Source organism: Aspergillus sydowii (genome assembly GCF_001890705.1).
Source record: "Aspergillus sydowii CBS 593.65 unplaced genomic scaffold ASPSYscaffold_9, whole genome shotgun sequence".
NCBI classification, from domain to species: domain Eukaryota; kingdom Fungi; phylum Ascomycota; class Eurotiomycetes; order Eurotiales; family Aspergillaceae; genus Aspergillus; species Aspergillus sydowii.
The window spans coordinates 996,185-1,020,346 of record NW_024467867.1 but is presented as its reverse complement, the minus strand read 5'-3'; the positions used below and the strand labels follow the sequence as shown (position 1 = coordinate 1,020,346).

At 52.0% G+C, this 24,162-nt stretch overlaps 12 protein-coding genes and 1 non-coding gene across 13 annotated transcripts; 8 read left to right on the top strand and 5 right to left on the bottom strand.

Annotated features, from left to right (window-relative positions):
* Positions 1 to 826: 826 nt before the first annotated feature.
* bgt2 (GPI-anchored beta-1,3-endoglucanase EglC) lies at positions 827 to 2,378 on the bottom strand (the record flags this gene model as incomplete). Its single annotated transcript, XM_040842593.1, has 3 exons — positions 827 to 1,325; positions 1,383 to 2,125; positions 2,181 to 2,378. 3 exons carry the CDS (start codon positions 2,376 to 2,378, stop codon positions 827 to 829), a joined length of 1,440 nt encoding a protein of 479 aa, XP_040700490.1.
* A 1,722-nt stretch (positions 2,379 to 4,100) lies between these two features.
* On the bottom strand, positions 4,101 to 5,536 carry ASPSYDRAFT_33751 (uncharacterized protein; the record flags this gene model as incomplete). The annotated part of the gene is made up of 2 exons (XM_040845137.1): positions 4,101 to 4,978; positions 5,032 to 5,536. The coding sequence occupies 2 exons, from the start codon at positions 5,534 to 5,536 to the stop codon at positions 4,101 to 4,103; spliced, it is 1,383 nt and encodes a 460-aa protein (XP_040700489.1).
* A 308-nt stretch (positions 5,537 to 5,844) lies between these two features.
* On the bottom strand, positions 5,845 to 8,201 carry ASPSYDRAFT_1182332 (uncharacterized protein). The gene is made up of 6 exons (XM_040840383.1): positions 7,946 to 8,201; positions 7,711 to 7,901; positions 7,579 to 7,658; positions 7,520 to 7,530; positions 7,105 to 7,471; positions 5,845 to 7,053 (listed from the first exon to the last, which is right to left on the bottom strand). The coding sequence occupies exons 1-6, from the start codon at positions 8,111 to 8,113 to the stop codon at positions 6,272 to 6,274; spliced, it is 1,599 nt and encodes a 532-aa protein (XP_040700488.1). The 5' UTR covers positions 8,114 to 8,201; the 3' UTR covers positions 5,845 to 6,271.
* Positions 8,202 to 8,517: 316 nt separating this feature from the next.
* On the bottom strand, positions 8,518 to 9,684 carry ASPSYDRAFT_182524 (OBAP family protein). Its single transcript, XM_040843517.1, has 3 exons — positions 9,413 to 9,684; positions 8,872 to 9,327; positions 8,518 to 8,821 (listed from the first exon to the last, which is right to left on the bottom strand). The coding sequence occupies exons 1-3, from the start codon at positions 9,603 to 9,605 to the stop codon at positions 8,670 to 8,672; spliced, it is 801 nt and encodes a 266-aa protein (XP_040700487.1). The 5' UTR covers positions 9,606 to 9,684; the 3' UTR covers positions 8,518 to 8,669.
* Positions 9,685 to 10,069: 385 nt separating this feature from the next.
* ASPSYDRAFT_156233 (uncharacterized protein) lies at positions 10,070 to 10,490 on the top strand (the record flags this gene model as incomplete). The annotated part of the gene is made up of 3 exons (XM_040842538.1): positions 10,070 to 10,169; positions 10,220 to 10,367; positions 10,427 to 10,490. 3 exons carry the CDS (start codon positions 10,070 to 10,072, stop codon positions 10,488 to 10,490), a joined length of 312 nt encoding a protein of 103 aa, XP_040700486.1.
* Positions 10,491 to 10,623: 133 nt separating this feature from the next.
* ASPSYDRAFT_1151790 (uncharacterized protein) lies at positions 10,624 to 11,624 on the bottom strand. Its single transcript, XM_040839990.1, has 2 exons — positions 11,512 to 11,624; positions 10,624 to 11,383 (listed from the first exon to the last, which is right to left on the bottom strand). Exon 2 carries the CDS (start codon positions 11,273 to 11,275, stop codon positions 10,706 to 10,708), a length of 570 nt encoding a protein of 189 aa, XP_040700485.1. The 5' UTR covers positions 11,276 to 11,383; positions 11,512 to 11,624; the 3' UTR covers positions 10,624 to 10,705.
* A 143-nt stretch (positions 11,625 to 11,767) lies between these two features.
* Positions 11,768 to 12,322, top strand: ASPSYDRAFT_47972 (uncharacterized protein). Its single transcript, XM_040847544.1, has one exon. The coding sequence runs from the start codon at positions 11,872 to 11,874 to the stop codon at positions 12,229 to 12,231; it is 360 nt and encodes a 119-aa protein (XP_040700484.1). The 5' UTR covers positions 11,768 to 11,871; the 3' UTR covers positions 12,232 to 12,322.
* Positions 12,323 to 12,464: 142 nt separating this feature from the next.
* mep20 (putative penicillolysin/deuterolysin metalloprotease) lies at positions 12,465 to 13,784 on the top strand. The gene is made up of 3 exons (XM_040851043.1): positions 12,465 to 12,732; positions 12,783 to 13,589; positions 13,642 to 13,784. Exons 1-3 carry the CDS (start codon positions 12,504 to 12,506, stop codon positions 13,659 to 13,661), a joined length of 1,056 nt encoding a protein of 351 aa, XP_040700483.1. The 5' UTR covers positions 12,465 to 12,503; the 3' UTR covers positions 13,662 to 13,784.
* A 2,193-nt stretch (positions 13,785 to 15,977) lies between these two features.
* ASPSYDRAFT_70632 (uncharacterized protein) lies at positions 15,978 to 18,325 on the top strand. Its single transcript, XM_040850518.1, has 2 exons — positions 15,978 to 17,096; positions 17,148 to 18,325. The coding sequence occupies exons 1-2, from the start codon at positions 16,071 to 16,073 to the stop codon at positions 18,114 to 18,116; spliced, it is 1,995 nt and encodes a 664-aa protein (XP_040700482.1). The 5' UTR covers positions 15,978 to 16,070; the 3' UTR covers positions 18,117 to 18,325.
* A 435-nt stretch (positions 18,326 to 18,760) lies between these two features.
* ASPSYDRAFT_1182328 (uncharacterized protein) lies at positions 18,761 to 20,435 on the top strand (the record flags this gene model as incomplete). Its single annotated transcript, XM_040840382.1, has 3 exons — positions 18,761 to 19,076; positions 19,143 to 19,445; positions 19,513 to 20,435. 3 exons carry the CDS (start codon positions 18,761 to 18,763, stop codon positions 20,433 to 20,435), a joined length of 1,542 nt encoding a protein of 513 aa, XP_040700481.1.
* A 186-nt stretch (positions 20,436 to 20,621) lies between these two features.
* Positions 20,622 to 20,714, top strand: ASPSYDRAFT_t108. The gene has a single exon. It is a non-coding gene; the product is annotated as a tRNA-Thr (tRNA).
* A 59-nt stretch (positions 20,715 to 20,773) lies between these two features.
* Positions 20,774 to 22,238, top strand: ASPSYDRAFT_47966 (endonuclease/exonuclease/phosphatase family protein). The gene has a single exon (XM_040847543.1). It carries the CDS (start codon positions 21,043 to 21,045, stop codon positions 22,075 to 22,077), a length of 1,035 nt encoding a protein of 344 aa, XP_040700480.1. The 5' UTR covers positions 20,774 to 21,042; the 3' UTR covers positions 22,078 to 22,238.
* Positions 22,239 to 22,557: 319 nt separating this feature from the next.
* Positions 22,558 to 23,912, top strand: ASPSYDRAFT_47965 (aldo/keto reductase family protein). The gene is made up of 2 exons (XM_040847542.1): positions 22,558 to 22,986; positions 23,061 to 23,912. The coding sequence occupies exons 1-2, from the start codon at positions 22,699 to 22,701 to the stop codon at positions 23,772 to 23,774; spliced, it is 1,002 nt and encodes a 333-aa protein (XP_040700479.1). The 5' UTR covers positions 22,558 to 22,698; the 3' UTR covers positions 23,775 to 23,912.
* Positions 23,913 to 24,162: the final 250 nt, after the last annotated feature.

The window sequence follows — 24,162 nt, the reverse complement described above, 5'->3', positions numbered from 1 at the left end:
CGCCGCACGAGCACATCATCCGGCATGAGGAGAAATAAATTAATTCGCTGCATGTCTCCAATTATGCCATTCCGGGTATTTCTCGGTGTAAAGCAGAGCGAGCGAGCGCTGGAGAAAAGCCGAGGATAGAGCAAGATGTGCGCTGGATGGCATCATTATTGGTGGGCTGCCATTGGGGAAATCTCCGGCGGGGATGCCAGTTTACTGTGGCCCGACAAATCCCTTGGACGGTTTTATGCCCTTTTCGACTTGGTTCTGAGTGACAAACTCTATTAATATTAGAGAAACTCGAGGTGATGCTGGATTTCACACTTTCCTTACTCCCCGCATTCTCATACTGTGGGCCCGTCCGACGCTGTTCTTGTCAGTCAGCGTTTCGCTTCTCGGTGGGCTTTTGACTCCAGAACTAGTTGGAGTAGGTATACAATATACAGAAGGAAAAGGAATAGCAAGTCCCCTTCGGAGGGGCCCCGGAGCCCACTCACCCCAGCTGTTCAATCATCGGCAGTTGCCCCTGACCTGACTGGGGTATATACTCAGATCCCTCATTAAGTCCAATGGAGGATGAGCCAATGGTCTATCACTTCCCCTATCTCCTCATAACAATAACGATTTCCCCTACTGCACTGGCTACTTCTTCTGTACCACNACAACTCCTACAATCCTACAAATAACAAGAAACGAAGATGTAAACCCGTCAATTCTATCGGTTTATCGGAATGCACAAACGAAGGTAAGGATTTTGATCAATGAAAATAAAATACAGCCTATTTATCTAATCCGCGCATAATCCAACCGTTCCGAGCGCCATGCTAAGATCTATAATCTAGAGAGCAACCGCAAGGGCAGCGACAAGGACAGCCGCGCCAAGGATGGAGCCGGAGAGACGAGTACCAGCACCAGTGAACTCAGCAGGGCTGGGGCTGGTGCTGCTGGTGGACTGGTCGGAGGTGCCGGTGCCAGAGCCAGAGCCAGAGCCAGAAGCACCATTGCCAGAGCTAGCACCAGTACCAGCACCAACACCAGTGGAACCAGAAGAACCGGCACCGGCGCTAGAGGAAGGAATGGCAGTGGCGGAGCCGGAGGGGGAGATCACCATGCTGCTGGAGCTGCCGAAGCCGCTACCAGGGAAAGAACCGGAGGAGCCGAGAGAACCGCCGCTTCCGAGGCCAGAGCCAGAGCTGGAGGGGAGAGGGGAGGGAGAAACAGTCGAAGAGCCCTGGGCAAAGCCAGATCCGGAGGGTGAAGCAGAGATGGTGGAGGCGGCACCAGAAGAAGCAGCACCGGAAGAGCTGCCGCCGGAAGAGCTGCCGCCAGAGCCAAAGCTGGCTTGACGACCGGTAGTGGCATCACCGGTAGTGGCACCACCGCCAGTAGAGGACTTGGCCTTGCAGCTCAGATCGTAGAGAGGCTTGGTGGTGAGGCTGTTGCCGACGATACCGAAGCTAGGGTTGGGGACGGAGTCACCAGCGGCGTCCTGGAGGATGTACCACCAGGTGTTGACCTCGTCGAACAGAGGGCAGCCAACCTCGTCCCAGAACCTCTTAGCGTTCTCGATCGAGGCGACAGCAAGGTTCTGCTGGTCGCCGCTGACGGGCCAGCCTCCCTCTGTGATCCAGACGGGCTTTCCGTTGGCAACGTTCTTGGTCTTGCCGACGGCCTCGTCCCAGAGGTTCTTGGCGTTGTCGATGCCGTTGTCCATCTCGCTCTGGAAGTAAGGGTAGCCGTCGAAGCCGAGCCAGTCGACGGCCTCGATGACGGCGTTGTTGGAGCCGTTGGTCCACGAGTTCCAGGTGTCGACGTGGCCGATGGGGGCGTCGCTGAGGCTGGTGCCGGAGACGGCCTCACGGACGCGCTGGACGTATCCAACGAGCTCCTCGGGCTCGACGCCAATGCCGGCATTGGCCTGGACACCGATCTCCGAGTTGCGGTAGAGATCCTCACTGCCGACGGAGATACCGACGACGAGCTTGGTGAAGGCGTCACCGTACTGGTTGATGGCAGACTTCAGGGCGGCGATCTCGTTGTCCATGTTTCCACCGGATGCCCAGAGACCGAGCAGCAGCGTTGTCTCCTCGGCGATGGCGGCGGGGATGGCCTCGATGGGGGAGTTGCCTTCACCTTGCTAGACGGGGGTCAGGAATTGCCTTTGTGCGCAACAGCAGGGCAGAGATACTCACGATCATGGTGTAGAGGCGGGCACTGTTGAAGCCCGAGGTACCCTCGAGGTTCTTTGCTGTGTGGAATTCGGACTGGAAATCAGCCTGGGCCTTCAGGCTGCCATCAGGCTTGTTGTTGCCATAGTTGAAACCCTTGGAGGCGGCCTCGGCGGAGGCAAGGGAGAGAGCGAAAGCGAGGATCTGAGTTTTGGTGAACATTATGATAGCGAGTGTATGAGAAAGAAGACGATAAAGGAAAAGGAAAAGGAAAAGGAAGTTCAACGAAGGAGTGTGGATGGGTTGCGGAAGACGACGGGCAGAGCAGCGAGTGCTTTTGAAGGCCGCAGAGCCGACACTGGGAGCGAGGGACAGCCCGCGAATAGTCTAGACTCGCAGCGGTGGAGTCGGCCGCGTTGTCGGCAGCCTAAAGATAGATCAATAATAATTCACAATGGGCGCCATGATGGGTCCAGTCAGGTCCAGTTCAGGGCCCGTTCCAAGGATGGCCGGCAGTCTTTTCCTAGTGCGTGCTTAACCAGATCTCCCGAACTGTGGTCCAGAGCCAACATCTCATTGCAGACTCTCAAACTCTCAGTGGCAAGGAAAACTTCACCTCTACGGAGGACGCTGTCAGTCTGATGGCCTCACCGACCGCCTGCAGGAACAGCTGTGGGGACCAACCTGCAGGTACTGCACAGCAGTGACTGTCCACGCCAGCTGCCAGTTCACAGCTCATCTCCTGAACTCACATACGCATATTACTTTTGATTGCTGTCTGCCATGCTTCTAAATCCGGCGACAGCACTAGCAGCCACTGTGGATTCGCCACCTCCCTTTTCCTTTCCGTGGAGGCGTGGGACCGTCTCTTAGGGCTCACAATTCCGAACTTGGCAGACGTCATGCCACTTTATGCATCACATGACTCCCCTATTCAGGCTGACGTTCGCAGTCAATGAACTGCCTTTGTTAATGTCACTGTCGTGGCACAATTGTATAGTGTGACAGCAGCAAAGAATGGCAGTTCGTGTTGCAACATGAGACACATTCGGAGACTCCGAGACCCAGTGTTCTCGCCTCCAAGCTGTTCCAGTTCCAACTGTTCCAACTTTTGAGTAATGCCGGAAGGGTACATGCATGACTCAGCAGATGCAGGATAACCGCCAAGGCGCCATTGATGCCTGATATTTTAGGTTGAAACACACTTAAAGGATGCAGGCGTAATACTGCAATTGCCTCTTATTCTTTTCCCTCTGACAGGCATTACATGCAAGTTGGATGGTAATTGAAATATCTAAAATCAGGAATCAAAAGTTGGAGACACTACTATATACTATTTCTTGCGACCGCCTATATCAAGCGGTAATTTCATCGAAGGAGGTGTCTCCGATAATCCTCAAATCAAAAATTAGGGACGGAATTGGATAGGATCTATTTCAAGTCTAGACCGCAGAATCCATCGGCCTGGAAATGGTATATTGATCGGCGATTCCATCGAGTCTTGGACCTCGCCGACCATCTGATCGGCACTGCCCTGTCCCGCGCTGCTGGAGCCTCAATTAATAGACTACTATTAATATAGTCCTACAACTCGTCGGGGGCGAGAAACGGTGCACAACTGCACTTTAATAGAACATGCCCGGCCAACTCACCAGACTAGGCCGGGGACCCGACAGCTTCAACGGCCATTTCCAACCCTCTTCTCTGCAAAACGCTAGTTGAAGGAGATAATGTTACACGGTGATTAGGCCTTCTAAGCGGACATATTTCCACTACCTGACCTCGGGTACTAAAAAGGGGTGACATATAAGAAAGGTTATATTATCCCATCTCGCCTGACAGAGATGTTGAGAAATCCAAACAAATCATGACACTACTAAACAACTACAAACCCACCGAAAAGAGACAGGTATATCCAACATGAAGAAAGACAGAACCATCATCCTACACAGCATGTTGATCGAACAACCAGGCATGAAGGGCAGGAGTCGAAGGAGTAAACTCAACAGCCGTATTATCAACAAAAAGCTTGTACAGATCAAAACCACAACACTCACAGTTCAAAGGCAGCTGCTGCATGAAGTTGAACGTCACCCTCTCGACCCTCACCCGGCCATGGAAGTACAGATCCCAATCAAGCGGTGGATCCGGGATCTCCCTTGTAGTTAAAGACAGCAGCGGGATGCAAAACTTCACCACCTGCAGATTGGGGAGTGCACCGGCGTGGAACATCATGGCGAGCCGCCTTTTCATCCCGTCCTCCACCAGGGACAGAACCCTGGGTCCGCGGTGAAGGATGGTTATGGTGGTCAGGCTGGCGGGGAGGCCATTATCGACCAGTGGGGTGAAACTGAAGTACCCCGCCGGGGCGGACGGGGTGGGCACGTTGTAGGGCATGAGCGTGAGGGACTTCAGTGCAGTGAAGCGGTGGAGTGTAATGGCATGCGGCCGGCGGTACCTGAGGTTCCAGGGGTGGAAAACGATTTTATGAAGAGACTCGGCTTGGACGTGCATGGCTGTGATGTACTCGTCGGGACGGGAGGATGTGTATACTGGTTCCCCGACCTGGCGGGCGCCTGCGTATGTGACTTCTCGGAGGTTGCGAGGGACGGCGAGGATCTTCTGCAGGGTTCTGGGGCTGAGGTCGCAGCAGTACAAGACGAGGTTTCGCAGGGGGGAGGTGTGTATCATGCGCTCTGTGAAGCAGTAGAAGTCGCTCATTTGCGCGCCAATGATGCATAGTTTTCGCAGGCTGGGATGGGCGAAGACGCATTCCCGGCCTGCCATGTCCCAGGGGTCTCCGTTGCCCAGACTCAGAGCGCCTGGATGGACTTCTGTTAGCCTACGGTTTGATGGAATTAGGGAAAATACGTACACTCCTCAAGCTTTCTCAGCAATGGCGATCGAAGAGCCGTCGCATATAGCTTGCTGTGACGGAGCACCAGGTCCTGTGGCACCAAGTTAAACTGAGTATACTGGCCCTTGATGAACAGGTGGCGCAGGTTCCTCATATGAGCAATTAGAGGTTCGAGGCGTTCAGCTAGTGCCGAATCAATAGTGTTATGGTCGTGAACCGCTATATTCTCGATATACTCGAGCAGTTGTGGGTTGCGGTAAAGATTGTTTGCAAAGGACATGAGGGCGTCTGGTTTAACAGTAACCTTCTTGTACAGGCTTGGTATTGCAAGCCTCCATAACCGTTTGCAGACACGGACAAGGCGAGAGAGCGTTTCCCTGTCCTGTTCGAGGTGCCCAATGACCTGCAATAGCAATTCATTGGGAAGGTTAAGAAGTGAAATTCGTGAGCGACGCCTCTGTTGCCCTGTACTTGCTGGCCTTAGTGCAAGGAGTTCTTGTACAGGTATAGGCAGCGACGACATTATCAGAGTTGAACATATGGGATGCAATAGAAAAACATAGCAGGAGGAAAATATCTCTGGAATAAAATCCACGGTCAGCATACTTGAATAACAGAGACTCGTTCGGTGAAGTACAGCCTAACTTGTAAGGTGAAAATTCGAGTAGAAATTCACTATACTGCCTTGGCTGCATTCTTGGTCAGAACAACTCTATATATTAGAACCATCAAAAGACACTGTCTACTGGGTGAAGCGTATAGTGTGACTGTGTTTATCTTAACAACACAATATGTTATATCAAGGGCAGCCACCCTGTCTTTAAACTATGAAGTCAAGAACGGAAAACCAAAGCCCCTTTGATAACATTCACAAGACCATACTTTACACCTAGTGAGACACATCATCTGCATAGTCCAAATCTAACACGTTGTGAATATTCAGGCCATATGTGAAATCTCTTTCTACCAAAACAGAAACATAGTATGCTACAACAACACCTGAAGTCGACGACAGGACACTTATGTAGCATCTATTACTTGCCCATGAGGATCAAGTAGGTGGAGAAAGTCATAATGGGATAGGGCAAGGCAGCGCCAGATGGGACGGCACAAAAGGACCTGGAATTACTCTGTGGGCAATGGATTGGTGGCCGAAGTCTTTACACAGTCAGATAGACCAATGAAAGGTAGGTTATACTATTTGCTTCAAATACTACCACCATTCCCAGCTTTATGTCACTCTTCAATACTCTCAGGGTCATCCACGAGGATATCTCATAGTAGGCCCGCTCCACTTATGGCGCCCACGTACCAGCCAATCGATACAGGAACATAGCATAACAAAACCTAGCACCGGTCCAGCAAAGTTCATATTCTCTGTAGTCACTGGCAGGGTCGGTGGGAAAGGCAGAAACACGACGAAGTACGTGGCAAACAGGATAGCAACCAAATTCAAAGGGAGACCAAATCTCCCTAGAGTGAACGGACCCCTGGGGATATCCTTGATCGTAAACCGAGCGATGACAAGAGAAACAAGAGGAAACAGGTACGATATATATAAACCCAGGGTACTCAGTGACAAGATCGCATTAAACGCCGCGGTAGACCCGGTCTGGATCAACGACAAAACAAAAATGCAAGACGACACCAGTAACAGCGAACGCACGGGAATTTTCAACCGGGAGTCAACTTTAACAAAAAAGTCAGAAAACGGCAGCCCATTGTCTCGCGCAAAGGCCCAGGTCAGACGGGTCACAGAGGCAAGGCCGTTGAAGAATGCGATCCACCCGGGCATCATTCCGGTTGCCATGATCATGAAGGTTGCGGTCTTTGAACCCGTGGCCTGGTACGCTATCTCAATAATCGGGTATCCTGTTGGTGTCATCAATGCGTCGGCGTAGTTTCCCATGAAGTAGAGAATCGCGATTGCGTAGCTAAATGCCATGGCCCCGTTTATCACTGTTCCCCAGACCATTGAGCGGGGGACGGCAACTTGGGCGTTCTCTACCTCTTCTGCCATGTGGATTATACCATCAATACCTGGAATAAGCGTCAGTATCGGATATCACAGTAGTACAGCACGGCAAATACCACTCAAGGGAGTAATAACACCCAACAACCCAATCGAAAACACCACCCCGGGGTTCTCCCACCCGCTAAGACCACCAATAAACGTATCCCAAACAAAGCCATGTTCACTGCGCGGAGCATGGCTAAGAAACCCGAGCACAGTTGGGAGAAACACAACATGCATTACCCCGGCCACTATTTCAATCACCCCCAGGACGCGGCGCGCAAAGATGTTCACGGTTATTGGGATGATCGATACAAACCACATGAGCAGCGTGCTTCTCCAGCCGTGGACTTCATACTCCGGATGCGCGAGTTTGATCATGCCTTCGATTTGGGTTCCGATGAAGAACGGCGCGATGCAGACGAGGGCGGACCAGGAGAAGACCTAAGCGGTTAGATGTGGCGATGGTTTACACAATGGAAGATACTATACGGTGATCCATCCTGCCAGGATAATTAGTACATCTACCATTATGCTGAGGAGAGAACTACCTTGGAAAAAGCTAAAGAAGCGTGGATAGTATGGCGCGAGGACATAGGTCCAGTGGTACTGCGCGCCCGCAGTCGGATGTCTAGCAGGTCAGATACATCTGTTATGCAGGTATATGTGTGTGATCCCCTTACACAGACGCGAGCTCAGCCAAAGACATCGCAATCGCCAAATTCCCGACGATGCTCACAATAAGCCCGTATACAATTGCCACCGGGCCACCGTTATACAGCCCAGCCAGAAGCCCTGCTCCGGTCGTCTCCCATGAGGCCAGGAGCGTTGCTGAGAAGGCAAGGGATGCAAGGAAACTCAAGTATCTCTGTGTCTGTTAGTAGTTATTCGGCTGAAATAGGGCGTAGCCTAATGTACGTCTAGCTGTTGCTTCTCGCGGTATTCAGTCCGGGCGTTCTCCACAGTGCTTGGCTCGTTCTCAGATGGTGTCTGCGTGCGCTCAGAGGCGACAGGTCTAGTATGCTGCATCTCAACTCCTTCGCTATATGTCGGGGCTTGTGCGGGCTCTATCTTCTGTTCAGGCATCGTGGACTTCAACAGGGGCCAACGAGCAAGAGAACCAAAGGATGAAAGTTCCCGGTACCTTGGTGTACTCCCTGATATACCCACCGGGTCATTTTCTGTCGGGAGATTTCCTGTCAAGATTGCTTTCTTCTCGTTGGATATCCCTGTTCCTTTGGATGGAATAGCCCGGTTGGCGGAATCTGGCCGTATGATGATTATCGCTGAATCTATCATGAATGCTGGACATCGAGCGTTGAAAGGTTAGTTGCTTGTTGTATTACAACATGTCTGCAACGAGGTTCGCTTTATTATGTCAGTCCTATATACTGTGGGTAAGAATGGTTGAAGCTGGCAAATCCGTACTATCTGGATAGCTAGAGGACTGAAAGGATGTATCCAGCTTAATACTCGGATTTTACACCACCAAGACTGTAATAGGAATATTATTCAGTGAATCAATGATACAACTAGCAATGATCCATGCAGTATCATCTAGCCTCATAGTACAACCCCCGATTACACTATCCAAACCCAAGTGTTCAACAGACGCAGTGCTAGAGACGCCGAGAGTCTCCATCTACGTAGGTATAGTCGAGAACGCCTTCGTTGAACTCTCAGCCGGTTGTGCATGCTGAGTCGCGCGCTGCTCGCCAATACTCCACGTAGCACCTGCAGCTGCCGTCGGTTTCGCCGTCTCCTCTGCATGACCATTCCACATACCATCCGCATCTACACCACATTAGTCTCACCCTCAAACTCCCAGATCGGAGGCCACATACCAGGATGTTTAACCACAGGTGCAATATCACTCCTCTTCTCCTGCTTGGCCATGGTATCCACCCCAAAAGCCTCATCCCGCTCCTCAACCAACTCAGCCAACCCACCAGGCACGGCTTTCTTCACGGTCTCCTCACTCGTGAAACTCCCCATAAGCTGCGGCGCCCCCATCGGGACTTTATCGCCACGATCCACCTGCCAGAAATGGTACGTCTTGCCATAGACAGGCGCGATATCTCGCATCTCCGCCGTTTCCGCCGCCTCCCATACCTGGTTCGGGATTCCGCGAGGCGTCGGCATAATCAGCATCCCGGACTTTACCTCAAACTCGTGCGTGTGCCACAGCTTTCGTTCTTCGGGTGGGAGCGTCTCGAAAAGGCGCGGAGATACCATGTATTCGATCCCGATCAATCGGGCGTTTTTCTCGGGGGAGTCGTAGATTAGACATTGGCGGAGGTCTGTATATTTTCCAATTACTCATGTTACTATTTGCTTGCTTCATCTTTCATTTTTCTAGGACAGTGTGAGACAGGAAGAACGCACCCTCCGTCAAATGCGAGCAATAGTGATTCGCCTCCACACAGCGCGTCGGGTCAGACGCATAGACATGGAAGGCGTGCAGGTGGGCGCAAATCTGCTTAACAGGCGTGAAAGCCTGCGTGGCGCCAGCCGCTGTTTCCAGGACCTGGGACTTGGCTGTTAGTGGATCGCCGGGCAGTTTGTTTTCTTGGGCCATTATTATTGTTATGGTTATGGTTATTACTATCTCGATGAATAAATGGTTTTCAATTCAAGAGGGTAAGTGGTATTAGAGAGCACTCGGAGGGAGTACAGAGTAGGGCTGCCGGCGGGCTGGTCTGGGTTGGTTTTATGGAGCTGCTTATTCCCCAGGCGCAATACTGACGTAAAAGGGGGGCCCTATGGTAGCTCTTCCTTGGAGCCGCCGTGGACAGTGGGGCTGGACTGTTCCAGAATGATGATATTCGCAGGCTTCTGGGTTGTGTATACACGGCAGACTTGGATGGATCTTGTCGTTTGACGTCATGAACGCAGTGACATCGCGATGATTTCATACCGCAATGCAGGATCTTATAAGATGTGTTGCTCTTCGCTTCTTCAGGCACAGTCAATCAACTACAAGAACTATAATAACTCTACAACTACATTGTACAACCAAGAAAAACCTACAATACTGCAAAAATGGTGAACGACGCTGAAGCCCGCCGCATGGCCACCCGCGCCGAGCAGGACCTCAACACCTACCAGGCGAAGCAAGGACTTGGCCCTCAGAGCGACTCCGGTATGTCAAAGCCATTCACTGTTATAAATGGTGTGATCTAACGGTCGCAGCTGCGGAATCCGGCGTCAACGAGATGGCCGAACGCAAGTTCCCCCAAGAGGCCGATGTACGGTACGGCGGTCGAGACACCGGCCCAACAGGATCCGACCGGAAGCCTATTCCTGAAGACGAAGGGGGTATGAGGGATGACCGAGGACGGTGAGTCTACATTTATTCTATGGTAATCATTGATGCATGCGGTGCTAACAGTTGTGCAGACTTGCGCAGGCGCAACAGTTCGAAGGACGAGGCGGGCCCGAGGATAAATTCGATCGCGAGTAAATGGGATCTTTTCTTTAAACTTTGTACTATAAATTATGACGAAGTCATTTGATGCATGAAATGAATATGTAACAACCATCACAAGAACGTTCATTTGTTACACAGCATAGCAGTAGCGTAGGGTGCGCCGGAATATATCTGGGAGTCTCACGGAGAGAGAACGACAGCAGCAAAGTATACAAGCCCTCGATAACAACCTCCTGACCCAGTTAAGGTTATTCCGGCGTAACATTAATTGGAACAGCATCCGACCGGAATTCTCCTCGCTTGGCACCTGTCAGCTTCTCCAAGTCATCGGCGGGGACATCTTGCAGGGGTTTCTCCCAGACGGCCTGCCACCAGCCCTTCGCTTGGACGGTATAGTGATGCCCCTCGACAAGGGGAATGCGCGGGAGCGTCACTTCAGTATCGATAGCTCCGCCTGTAGCAATTTGAAGAAAGTCCTCTCTCGGCGGAGGGAGCTTGCGGGAAAACTTGACCGTATCGATCGTCACCAGCTCGTCGGAGTCTGAGTCGCGGATCTCGAAGACACCAAGAATATTCGCACGGGGATCAAGAGGCGAGCCCCAGTTCAGAACAGTAGCAGTTGACTCCGCATGATTGAGGACGGACAGCTGGATGGACACGGCTACAGGCGGGGTGAACGAGGCAGGGATGGACGGGGGCGCGACCCGGACCTCAAGGGCAGGAGAAGCAGAGGCAGAGGCAGAGTCGGTCGACATGGCGGAAAAAAGGTAGAAGGCCGACAATCCCACGAGGAGAGAGAGGAGGCGAGTGGGAAACATGCCTTATCTTCAGTAATTAAACTAGTGGGGGGATACCTATGCCACAGCCCTTCTTGACTGTCGCAGCTGGACCCCACCGGAGAGTCGAGACTCGAGGCGTAACCATATCTTAAATTCGTTAATCTACCTGATCCGCGATGTGAGAGGGCTGTCGGCAGCCTCCGATGAGCTCGCCATACCTATTGGGCATCAGATCATCCGCTGGCACTCCCTGCCTCCTGGTCAGTGGGGGTTACCATGGCCAATTTCCGAGAAGATCTGCAGCGTCTGTTGTTCCTCACAGGCTCATACAGATGGCTGAGCCGAATCGCAGGGTCTGGCAAATCAGACGATCACTCCGGGGGATTTACTCGCACTAAAAGGCTGGTGAGGCCTCTTGGGCGGTCTTGGGTTGCATCTTTAAAAAGTGCCCAGGCGCTATGCAGTGTCCGATATTAAATTGTCGGGGAAGGAGGACAATGAGACGACCAAGCATTGTGGCGGTCTTACTGAGGATTTCCCCCCTGAAAGCCACTGATTTTGGGTGAAGAATCCCCATGTTGTTGCAAATCTGGACAATGGGATGGAGGGTGTGAGGTTGTGAGGTTGTATGGAAAATGGCTCCGTATAGGCATCATTTGATGGGTTGTCCGCGCATGATAAGCCAATATCTCGCCCACGCACTAATACTACTGCCCCTCTATTGGAGAGTGTTCCAGTGTTTGCCAAGTGTGATTCTGCAGCCGGGGGATATTATCAAGAGTAACAGTCCTATCGGATGCCCACGCTGCTGGGGTTGCCTTCGATGGTGCCTTCGAGAACCCGCCGAACGCTGCCTGCCGCAAGGGCGAGAGGATGGCCAGGCGATTGTTTCCCTGAGGGATGCATTCATGTCGTGCACAGGTCGATTTGGCCAAGATATGCACCACTTCCCCAAGCGAGTCATGGTGGCTCGCGCAGACATTGCTACTGGATAAGGTCGGAATAGCTTCGTATATGCCCAGAATGACAAGGGCCGATGCGATACCACCTTCTGTTTTGGTCTATATCGCCGAAGTCTGCAGATGCACATTGATTACACGGAGGAACGGTCGATGTCGCCATCATATCATGAACTGGAAAGATGGATGGGTATGGACAATGATAGCGTCGAACGAGATATAAAAGCCTTGTGCGACCCCGTTGGTCTCGTATATATCCTCCATCACCAGCATCTCATCTCATCTAAACTGTCTGCCAATACCTCATCATGCGATTCATCACCCCAGTTGCCCTCCTGGCCCTGCTGCAAGGCATCAGCGCATCTCCCGTTGATGTCAAGCTCAACAGCCCTGGCCTGCAAGTCACCCTTTCCCAGGTGGACAACACTCGCATAAAGGCTGTTGTGCAGAACACTGGCAGCGAGGAGGTTACCTTTGTGCACCTGAACTTCTTCCAGGATGCTTCACCCGTCAAGAAAGTGTCTCTGTTCCGCAATGGTTAGTCTACTCAGGCCCTAAATCCCCCCAATCTTCACTAACAATAGTAGACAACGAGGTCGAGTTCCAGGGCGTCAAGTACCGCATCAAGACCACCGACTTGTCCGAAGATGCCCTAACCTCGCTCGCCCCCGGCGCAACCATCGAGGACGTCTTCGACATCGCCTCGACCAGCGACCTGTCCGAGGGCGGTTCCATCACCCTCCACTCGCAGGGCTCCGTCCCCATCGTCAAGGACAAGCAAGTGACCGGCGCCCTCCCCTTCTCTTCCAACGAGCTCACCATCGACGTCGACGGTGCCAAAGCCGCCGAAGTAACCAACATCGGCAAGACGCTCGCCCGCCGCACCCAAATCAGCGGCTGCTCAGGCTCGCGCGGCACAGCCCTCCAAACCGCCCTGCGCAACACCGTCTCGCTGGCCAACGCCGCCGCAACGGCCGCTCGCAGCGGTGGCTCACGCTTCACGACCTTCTTCAAGTCCGACAGCAGCAGCACCCGCAACGCCGTGGCCGCCCGCTTCAGCGCCATCGCCTCCGAGGCGAGCTCGACCACCTCCGGCTCAACCCAGTACCTCTGCACCGACACCTACGGGTACTGCAGCTCCAACGTCCTCGCTTGGACCCTGCCCGCTTACAACATCATTGCCAACTGCGACCTGTACTACAGCGCCCTTCCTGCGCTGACTTCGACCTGCTACGACCAGGACCAGGCGACCACAACCCTGCATGAGTTCACTCACGCTCCTGGCGTCTACAGCCCTGGTACTGAGGACTACGCCTATGGCTACTCGGCTGCTGTTGCGCTTAGTGCGTCGCAGGCGCTGAACAATGCTGACTCGTATGCGCTGTTCGCTAACTGTACGTTTAACCTCTTTCCGTTATTACCATGTCCTGTGCTAACATATTCTAGCGGTCAACCTCGGCTGTTAGGTGATTTGGATTCTTGAGATGATGATGATGATGATGATGATGATGATGATGATGCTGTGAGATGAAATGAGTTCGTACATAGCAAGTACTAGGCAGTTAGGTAGATAAATGATCAAAATTTTCAGTCCTCTTTGCCAGTAGGATAAAAAGCTCATCATACAGGGCATCGCGTCCTCGTCTTCAGGCCGAGTGTCCTGTGAAACTATCCTAATACATCTTGGCATCTAGACCCACCCAACCCTGAGGTCCGAGGGACGAACACCCAAAGTTTGGTTTGTCCCGATCTCTGGTCAAGACTCGGTGCCTGCTCCGGTTCCACTATGGGAAGGAAGTCCCTCCGCAGCAGAATGCTAAAGCAGCGGGAAGTTCTAAAAGGAGACTGCGTGGGAACGAAAATCCCCCATCGCTATCAAAGACCATCCGTACCTATGCAAAGCCAAGGATAAGAAAAAGAGCGAAAAGAATCTGAATCTCCCACCAGAGGGGAAGCCAAGGGCCCCACAGGAGGCAACGACCTCGCAGTTCTTGACCTGGCCTGGATCCCTGGGTCTGGGTCATTAATATCGCGGCCTGCTCACTATACCTCCTGAGTCCTGAAGTCCTGATACTATCGCACGGAAGGCACCGTGAAGTCAGAAGCCAGAAGTCAGAAGCCGACCCGATATTGAAGAACTACTCTGCAGCTGAGCAGCAGGGAAGTCTGGGTAGATTTCCGTCTCTTTATTTTATTTTACGATAATACTACCTGCCTCCGGCGTCGTGATGTAACCACGGTCCCCGCAGCACAAGCGCAGCCAGCCCTACCCTACTCTGCGTCGATCTGCGGGCCGATGACGCATGTTACCAACAACCGGATCTCGATCCTTATAAGGCTGAGCCCAGGAACCCTACCTTATTCTTACGGACCATCCCCGCATAATACAGAGATTTATTTTCTCTCAGAATCTCTCTCGTTTTCCATTTTCCAAATTGCCGGCTCATCTCTCCAAAACAAAACAATAACCTAACCCGAACACTTCGCTTCTCTTCGGTCTCTGAAACAGTTACACTTTCATTTTCATTCTCATCTGCATCTACATTTACAACATGGGCGGCTGCTTCTCTTCCAATCAAGGCATGGGCGGTGGTGGGCTCGGTCCGCGCCCTCACCACGGCGGCGGCGGCGGCGGCGGCGGGCTAAGTAACGTGGTTGGCAACGCCCTAAGTGGCGGAGGTAGTGGAGGAGGAGGTAGATACGGTGGAGGAGGTAGATACGGTGGAGGAGGTCACGGCGGCGGCTTAGGCGGCGTGGTAGGGAACGTGCTGAACAGCGGAGGCGGAGGACATCATGGAAGTGGACATCATGGAGGCGGAGGAATGGGCAGTGGCGGTGGTGGTGGATTAGGGGGCGTGGTAGGCAGTGTCCTAGGCGGCGGAGGTGGTGGTTCCGGCGGGTATGGAGGAGGGGGTGGTGGTTATGGGGGTAGCCATGGTGGAGGCGGATTTGGAGGTCATCATGGAGGCCATCACGGAGGTAGTGGCTTCGGGGGTATGGGAGGGGGTGGCTCCGGAGGCTTTTCAGGCCCCGGAGGAGGAGGATACGGAGGTAATGGCGGAGGCTTTGGAGGAATGGGTGGAGGTTCTGGAGGGGGATTCTCAAGCTCTGGCGGCGGCAGATTCGGCGGTAGTGGAGGGGGCTATGGAGGGAACTATGGAGGAGGGTATGGAGGGTCTGGGGGTGGTGGCTTCGGAGGTCCAGGGGGAGGTGGTGGTCGATGGTAAACCGTTTCACGCCCAGCTTGACGTACCCTCTTACATTTCATGTGCCAACTTCGCATTCTACAACTGCGTCTACATACCCCAAACTGCTACAGGCCGCATATTGTCTGGACGAAGCCAGCGCTTTAGATGAAGTCTTCAACAGTGACAAAGTATAGAACATTATCCTGATTGTCGTGGGCATATACTTGTGACCAAGCGGATACAGTGATTTGTGGACTTTCTCTGAAGCTGGTGATACTATAGATTCTAGAAAAGTTGCTCGCTTTGCAATATTCTATATATATATATAGATCTATATAACGCCGCTATGCTCCCCAACAGTTCATAATCTCCACCCTCTCCGCCCGTTTCGAAACCTATCAAAGACAGAACTCTCTTTTAGTATCCTATTCCTGGCCCAGTACTAATTTGACTTCAGGTTTTTAAGAATAAGAGGAGATCCTGCAGCATGTAAGATAAGCAGTATCCAGCCTAGCCTAGTTAGGATGCTGCCTCCGGCCGCAGACAATTAATAATCAGCCTTTCCTCTCACTTCGCGCTTCAACACGCTGCGAGTTCTGCTTTTTATCAAAATTCCCAATTTGTCACGGCTGCTGGCGCGTTTGCTTCAATAAACGCCATCTTGGCTTTAAATTCTGTGGGCTTGAAATGCCTCGAGCGCAAGAACGCGATGACAGCGTGGACAGGGGTGGGTCAGCTACTCTCGCCCAGCGCAAACGCCAGCGAGATGATGCAGAAGAGGTCTCGATTCCTCCCTGTGCACAGTGCCGGTCCCGTAAAGTGCGCTGTGACCGTCAACAGCCCGATTGCTCGAATTGCCGCAGAGCTGGCGTTCCCTGCGAGTATTCCAACTCATCGTCCACAGCGTACAATGTCAAGGAGCTGCTTGACGCATTCTCGTCGGTGACTTCGCGTTTGGATCGGATGGAAGAGACCCTGGCGGGAATTGGAGATTATATCAAGTTCATTGCTCCTACAGCTGCAGCTACAGGGCTGCAGTCGCCCCCAACTAGCAATGGCTTGCATTCTCACTCGCAGGATGCTGGGGACGCTGCACCACCCGTCGAGAGCACGGCAGCGTGTGTCATCCCCGATGAGGACGGCGAACGGGCTCCAGGCGACCCGGCCTCGATCGCCTTGTTCAAGTCTCTCCGTCACCGTCTGAAATCTGCAATCGAGGCCCCATCTAGTGAACCGATGACTCTGTGGGCACTGGCTGCCCAGGATCCCGCCGTGAGGCGCGTCCTCGAGCGCCAGCTAGAATTGTATCCATTCAACGGTGGATGTCTCGACTTCCCTGTGAGCAGCGACAATGGGCCGATGCAGGCACCGCCACGGTGTAGGCTTGAGGATTGTCTCCGGTCTTCTTTCACAGAACTCCACCTCTTTGCGCCTGTCTTTCAGAAGCAGTACCTTGAAGATGCAGTCGCGTTTTACTACGATTCACCACCTTGCCAGCAGTCACAGGCGCAGGTGCTCATGATCAGCAATATATACCTTCTCGCTATTACCCTTGAAGCTCGGGCCTGCAGGGCGCGCCGGACGGAGTCGAAAAGCACGCATTTTAATCTGGAAGTGGCCTACGCTCTACTCGGAAACTGTGACAGGGCACTGCAAGATCTGGGGTCCTTTAGCAAACCCACGGTGGAAAACGTCCGGGCACTCCTCACTTTGGTACGAATTTCTCTCCCTTATTATTTGTTTCGTACTAAACGGCCTGATTAGGTCTTCGTCTGCCAGGAATATTACTCTGTTCCTGTCCAAATTCGGGTTTTCCAGGCGGCTGCTCGCCTCGCCCGCGCCGTCGGCCTGCAGAAACGGCAGGCGTCGAACAACGGATCGTGGGATAATTTATCGGAAGATGAACGCCTTTTCTGGCTCATATATACCATGGACAAACAGCTGTCCTTTCAGAGTGGCCAGGCCGGGGAACTCTACCTCCATGACTGCACCCTGCCACTGTACCCCTGCGGTGCGGATACACCGACGGTAGAGCAAGTCCACGGAGCCTTCACCAGCCTTTCCACTATTTGGGAGGAGATCTATTCATCACTGTATTCCGTACGCTCATCAATCCTCGATGACTTCGCCCGTAACACCCACGTCGGCCGTTTACATTCCATACTCTCTGTCTGGAAGGAAGCATATGAACCTCTGTTCACCAGTTGGACTCACCCCGACCTATCTCATCTCAAGCACCTCCAAACCGAGCTCCAATATGCGTTCCTCACCACAAGCCTTCTCATCCAACGCTGCAACACCTCTCTCCCCCTATCCGAACGCTACTGCGAATTTGCCGAGCCCGCCCTCAAACTCCTCACCACTAACCTCGACCCCGTCTCTGCCTCTCTCTCCCCATCCGAATGCACCACCCTCGGCCGGATCTTCCGCAACTACCCCCTTATCGCATTGCATGACTTCTTCCTGTATACCATTCTCTCGGATGGGACAGGCCTCGCTGAGAATGCCAATCTCCTACACACTGCGACGCGACTTCTCGAACCATTCCGCGATGCCGACTTTCCCGAGTCTTTCTATAATAAGATTTACTCGGGGTTTACCTGGTGCACCAACCAATTGGATATTTTGCTGCAAATTTGTCAACGGCGTGCTTTGTTGACCGCTGGGCTTTGTCCTGAGCTTGATGAGATGGCAAATTCGTCGTCGGGGTTAGCGCCGGGGCTGGGTGTTTAAATTGATAGAGCATCGTAGCCGGTCAGATGACATGATAAGAATTCATTCTACGTCTACATGACTTTAAGTAAACTTGGGTAGGGAAGATACTTAAAGCGGTCTTGATGCAGCTGCAAATTGTCGGCCTTGGTATGTCGTGTGTGTTTCATGTCGAATAACTAGTTATAGTAATATCAAGATACCGCAGTATTGCTCAATATTTGACGGATAGTTATCAAGTTCAGTATCCCAGCCTTTTGTTTTTATAAGAAGAGGTCTGTCTTCATTAGCGTACATGCTTTGTGTATAAAACAGCGGTAAATTTAGAAACATTGGTGAGGCATGACGGTTTGCCTTTATATACATGGACAAAGACCACCAGGAAATGCTGACGATACTCTCTGTAGCAAATAGCATTATCCAACAGCTATTGAAAGAGAAGTCTCAAATAAGGTGTTTCATCTAATATTTACTATTCAATTGATCGCCTTTGAACAATAATTTGTCGTGTCGAATCCGAAGTGTCACCGTCGTTTCATCCACAAAAGGTGACCCTCATTGTTCTGTGGGTCCATCTGTATATATTGACAGAACAAGCATAGATACTAAAATGATAGTTACTACAGCTCTGACATATCCTTTTCAACCCGCATACCGTGAAAAATATGCCTAAGCGAAAGAGGAAAACCGAATCTTGCGGGCCCAAGAAGAAACAGAAGAGCTCTTCACCAGGCTTAGATGCTCATACGAAGCGTAAAGATCCATTTACCTTTCTTCCCTGGGATTGCGCCAGCATTGTCCTACAGTATCTGGATATCCGGGATCTTGCTTGCTGCGAACAGGTAAGTGAAGGCTGGAAAAGCTTTGTGCGGCACTGGATGGTCGCTCTTGGTCACCAGTACTGCTTGCCAGACGAGTGGAGGCCAGATATCTCAAATACAGTAAGTTACGAGGGCGCGCTTGCTGCTGTGAAGAACTCAGGTACGTTTCTGAGCACCATGAAACAACCCCAACACCCATTAACTGGCACCCACTCACTGTGTTCAGTTGTCAAATATGCAGCGTTCAGGAAACTCGCGTCTGGAAGCGCATCTTGCGGCCGTAGATACCAAACCAGCGACACAGGCGTTTTCGATATTAGTGGTGACTTCACAGTCTGGCATACAGGCGATGCCATCTTCTACCAGAAATTGGGATTCCAAGAAAACGGGTCTCTCTATGCAGTCCAAAGGTTGTCTTTGAGGAGAGTTACTGGGGATAATCTCCGGTATTTGGCTGTGAATCAAGACGGTTATTTGTATCTGCAATATGCCGTCCGAACAACCATCCTGTGCGGCCGGAGGTGTTTAGGTATGCGATCCTGTCCTTAAAAGTATATTAATCACTAACAAAAGCAGACATTATACTTTCTCATTAGAAACAGGAGAGCGACTGTGGAAGCGACGGACAACACCCAACCCCAGCCTATTTGCACTTGGGAGAAAGAGAATTTACTTTGTTGGTGTTGACCCCCATGACCGCCATCTAACAGCGTATGATATAAGATCTGGCAGGTTGCTGTACGAGGTTCCATTCCCGTATCCAGTTCGCAATTCCAAGCCGCCAATGCCTGTGCAGCAGGGAGGAGGGGACGAAGTTATAGTCCACATCAACGCTGTTCCATCCGGAAGAAGAGACATTTCTGCCGTGGACAGCATTCATGTTATCAACGGGAAGAATGGCCAAGTTGGTCAAACGATTCCAACTCACATTTGGTGTCACGGTTCGCAGATAATCCCACAGACTGACGGACAAGGTGGTTTCGCCTTCCTGAGCCACCACCGCACCAGTCACTGGTATGTCAAAATACAAAAGTTCTCTCAGGACGCAAATACCGGGGCCATTTGCAGCGACAGCACAGAGGTGCTAGACTTGGGTCAGTATCCCGACCAGATCAGGCAGATTGGCATCGAGCCATATAGATATCTGGCTGTGAGTCTGGGAGGACGCCGTGTATTGCCACGGATACGAACGATACGGGAGACCCAAAGTCCCACTATCGATGCGCGTAGTTTGCCAGCTGATGCCGAGACGAAAGTCGATAAATGGCTCCGTTTAGGGCCGGCGCAAGAAGTGACTCTTCCCCAGAAGTATAAGCACCATAGAGCACGCCGGCTGTTCATCCCAGGGCCCTTGGACTATGACCCGGATGGCTGCAGGCTGAACTTTGCAGGCTGGGACAGATTCGTCCTGTTTACCAAGCCAAGACAGTTCTACTGTCTGTTTGATTTCAGGTTCAGAGTTCCCAGCAATATGCCGTCAAATGTGACCCATGATCCAAACACACTGGAGATGCGCTAAAACAATAGATAATCAGCTATCTTTAATACATCTAAATTGAGAAATCCTATTCTTATATTTGAAAATACTGACTATTATATTCGTTGAAATTTTGAACTGGGACGCCCGCGAAAGCATCCAAGGGCACAGTAGCCCAGTTGTTCTCCAGCTGGTAACGTCAAAAGCGACTGCGTAGCACCAATGCACGCCCTTATAGATCAGTGGTAGATCGTTGCACTTGTATCCACGAAAATGGAAAAAGTCATGCAAAGGTCCGTCGTTCAATCCGGCGTGGGGGCATTACTTTTTTTTCCGCCCAGTATCCGCACATCAGTATATCCGAGGTATTGCAGCATCATCAGCATTTCCCTGGGAAACAACAAGGTCATACTGGAATAAGCCTCTTCTCAGTACGCAGACCACTGTTGCTATCAGTAAGATAAACAATCGCCTGATTAAGATCGATATCTTCGACCAATGGATCTCTCTCATCTTGTTAGCTTGAAATGTACTGGTGGTCTGTCTGAGTAAGAAATGTTCCCCGCACTCGACTTCCTTCTACTCCAACCTTGGAGGCTGATTGATTCCTCCTCTCTTTACAATATTACTGAATATTACTGTCATCACAATGGAAGCGCTTATGGGAAAGGCCATCAAGGACGGCGCCGCCTTGAAAAAGACATCGGTGCCCTGGACTCTTGACGAGCCCTACTCGCAGTCCTACTACGACTATGACCCCGCAACATCCAAGTGGGTGCCGCAGTCCCCCGGAACCCAGCGCATCAAGGGCACCACACCTATCGCAACAATAGCCCTCTACACCTGGAACATCGACTTCATGCTCCCCTTTGCCGCCGCCCGCATGAGACCAGCCCTCGCCCACCTAGAACACCTAACAAGCTCCCTCCCACCAACCGCCGCCCCTATTATCTTCCTACAGGAATGCACCGCATCAGACCTCACCACCATCGCCGCAACCCCCTGGATCCAATCCCGCTTCCACCTCACCGACATCGACCCCTCAAGCTGGGCAACAACGCAATACGGAACCACCATGCTAATCGACGCCCGCCTCCCTATCGCATCCGCCTTCCGCGTGCACTATTCCAAAACACGCATGGACCGCGACGCCCTCTTCGTCGACGTCGACGTTGATGTCTCTTCCGGCGGTCCAGATGGGCAAAGACTCCTCCGCCTCTGCAATACCCATCTTGAATCCATGGCACTCGACCCGCCCTTCCGCCCGCCGCAGGTGAAGCTCTTCGCAGAATACATGCACGGCGACGGAATCCACGCCGCGTTAGCGGGCGGGGACTTCAACGCCATCCAGCCCTTCGACCGCACCCTGCACGGGGAGAATAACCTCAAAGACGCGTTCCTTGAGCTCGGTGGGCAGGAGGATACAGAGGAGGGATATACATGGGGTCAGCAGGCGGCGACGAGTCAGCGGGAGCGGTATGGGTGTTCGCGGATGGACAAGGTTTATTTCTGCGGGGGTGTGAAGGTGCGCCGGTTCGAGAGGTTTGGGGCGGAGGTATTGGCGGAGGGAGAGGAGGAGCGGAGGGCCATTGTCGAGTTGGGGTTTGAGAGGCCTTGGGTTACGGATCATTTGGGGGTTGTGGCTGAAGTGGAGGTTTTGGTTGGGAATAGAGGGATGCTTTAGAACAGTCGGAACTGTAAATTTCGCCGATAATGAATATCTAATGTACCCATTGAGACATTATCCTTATCCTGGTAATGTACACAGACCAGTTGAGCTCAGCGTCGAGGTTGCATGAGAGTCATCCCAAAATGCGGATACCATCGACATCGCAGAAAATTGCCCGGTCAACAAGAAACGAAACACAAGTACACAACTTGCGATCACCCAAACAGGAAATGAGGCCGCGGTGCCCTGCCCCGGAAGGGCTCGGTCCGGGAGGAAACCCCCGGGCAGCGCTGATTCCGAACCGTCGGGGGACGGATGACGCCTGAAGCAGCTGGAATGCGGGTAAAGTGGAGCCAGCCGGGTCCGAATGCGGTGGCAGATATACTTTGGCCTGAGTATACCGGTGTTTATTGTGCTAATCTCCGCTTCAATTTCTAAGCACCCTAACATGAATCATCGTCAGAAGGACATGGAATTTCAGTTGGAATGGAACCTTGATGAGACAGATATGGATATAAATACCAGGCAGCGTCACTGTTCTTTAGTATCAATCAATCCAGCAAAGATCCATCTGAACATCTTTAGTTTACATTTCTTTCATCGCAAGTTTATCCAGTATACTTTAACATCCACGCCATGTCTCCCGTTGAATTAAGCTTCGGCGGCGGCGCCTTCATGTCGGAGGAGATTTTCGGCCCTGTCGAGAAGATGAAGGAGGCCATTTCCATCCTCCAAGCAGAAGGCATCAAATACATTGACACAGCGGCCCTCTACGGCGAGAGCGAGAAGTTCCTCGGCGATCTAGGCGCTTCAAAGACGCATACCATCGACACCAAGTACCCCGGAGGGTTTGCTGGGACATCAAGCAAAGAAAAAATCATTGCCAGCGCCAACGAGAGTCTAAAGAAACTTCAAACGAACCAGGCATGCTTTTTTTTCCCCTCTCCCCAATCTACTCTAAAAAATCGAATGAGCAAGACTAATCTAACCAACAACAGGTCGACGTCTTCTACCTTCACTCCCCAGACCGCCAAGTCCCCTTCGAAGTCCAAGTCAACGCCATAAACACCCTCTACACCGAAGGCAAAATCAAACGCTTCGGAATCTCCAACTTCCTCGCCCCGGAAGTCGAAGAACTCATGCAGATCTCCAAAGAGAAGAACTGGATCGCGCCATCCGTCTACCAGGGGAACTACTCTGCCGTTGCACGACGCGCCGAGTCAGAACTCCTGCCCGTCCTGCGCAAGCACGGGATCCAGTTCTACGCGTACTCGCCTATCGCGGGCGGCTTTCTGACCAAAAGCGTGGAGCAGCTCACGAAGGGTGCCGGAGGCCGCTGGGACCCGTCGTCTAGTATTGGGGGGTTGTACCATGAGCTGTATCACAAGCCGAAGATGCTTGAGGGGTTGAAGCTCTGGGAGGAGATTTCGGTGCAGACGGGGATTCCGAAGGTGGAGCTGGCGTACCGGTGGGTTATCTATAACTCGGCTTTGAGGGGCGAGTATGGCGATAGGGTTATCTTTGGGGCGCGCAATGTGGAGCAGTTGAGGGAGACTCTTGGGCTTGCGAAGAGGGGGCCTTTGAGTGCGGATGTGCTGCAGAGGGTTGAAGAGGTTTGGAGGATTGTTGAGGCTGAGGCGCCGTTGGATAACTATAACGATGGCCTGCTGAAGATCCAGGAGAAGGCGGTTAAGTCTGATGGCCCGAAATAAGGTTGGGATACAGTTTATTAGAGCATTTTGTTTGGGAGTATAATTTAAAGACAATGTCATATTATAAATTATATTTTGCTTACCGTACAATTTACATGCTGAGGACGGCCAAAAAATTAAAGAAATATACGAAATCCAGTTATATTCGGAATCAGTTTTGCCCTAACGCTTAAGACTGTTACAGCTAGTTGAACAAACCAAATCTATCAGGGACTAAGTGAGTTCTGCTCAGAGATAAACTTTGACCTGGATCTCTCACAGAACAAAGGCAACATACAATGGGTGGTCCGGTTTCACCATGTCTTTTGTTAGTACAGGCAAAGCGACAACGCTTTCTTCATAGGTATAAATATCTTCAAACTGCAGGCGTGCTCTCGTGGGCTTCACA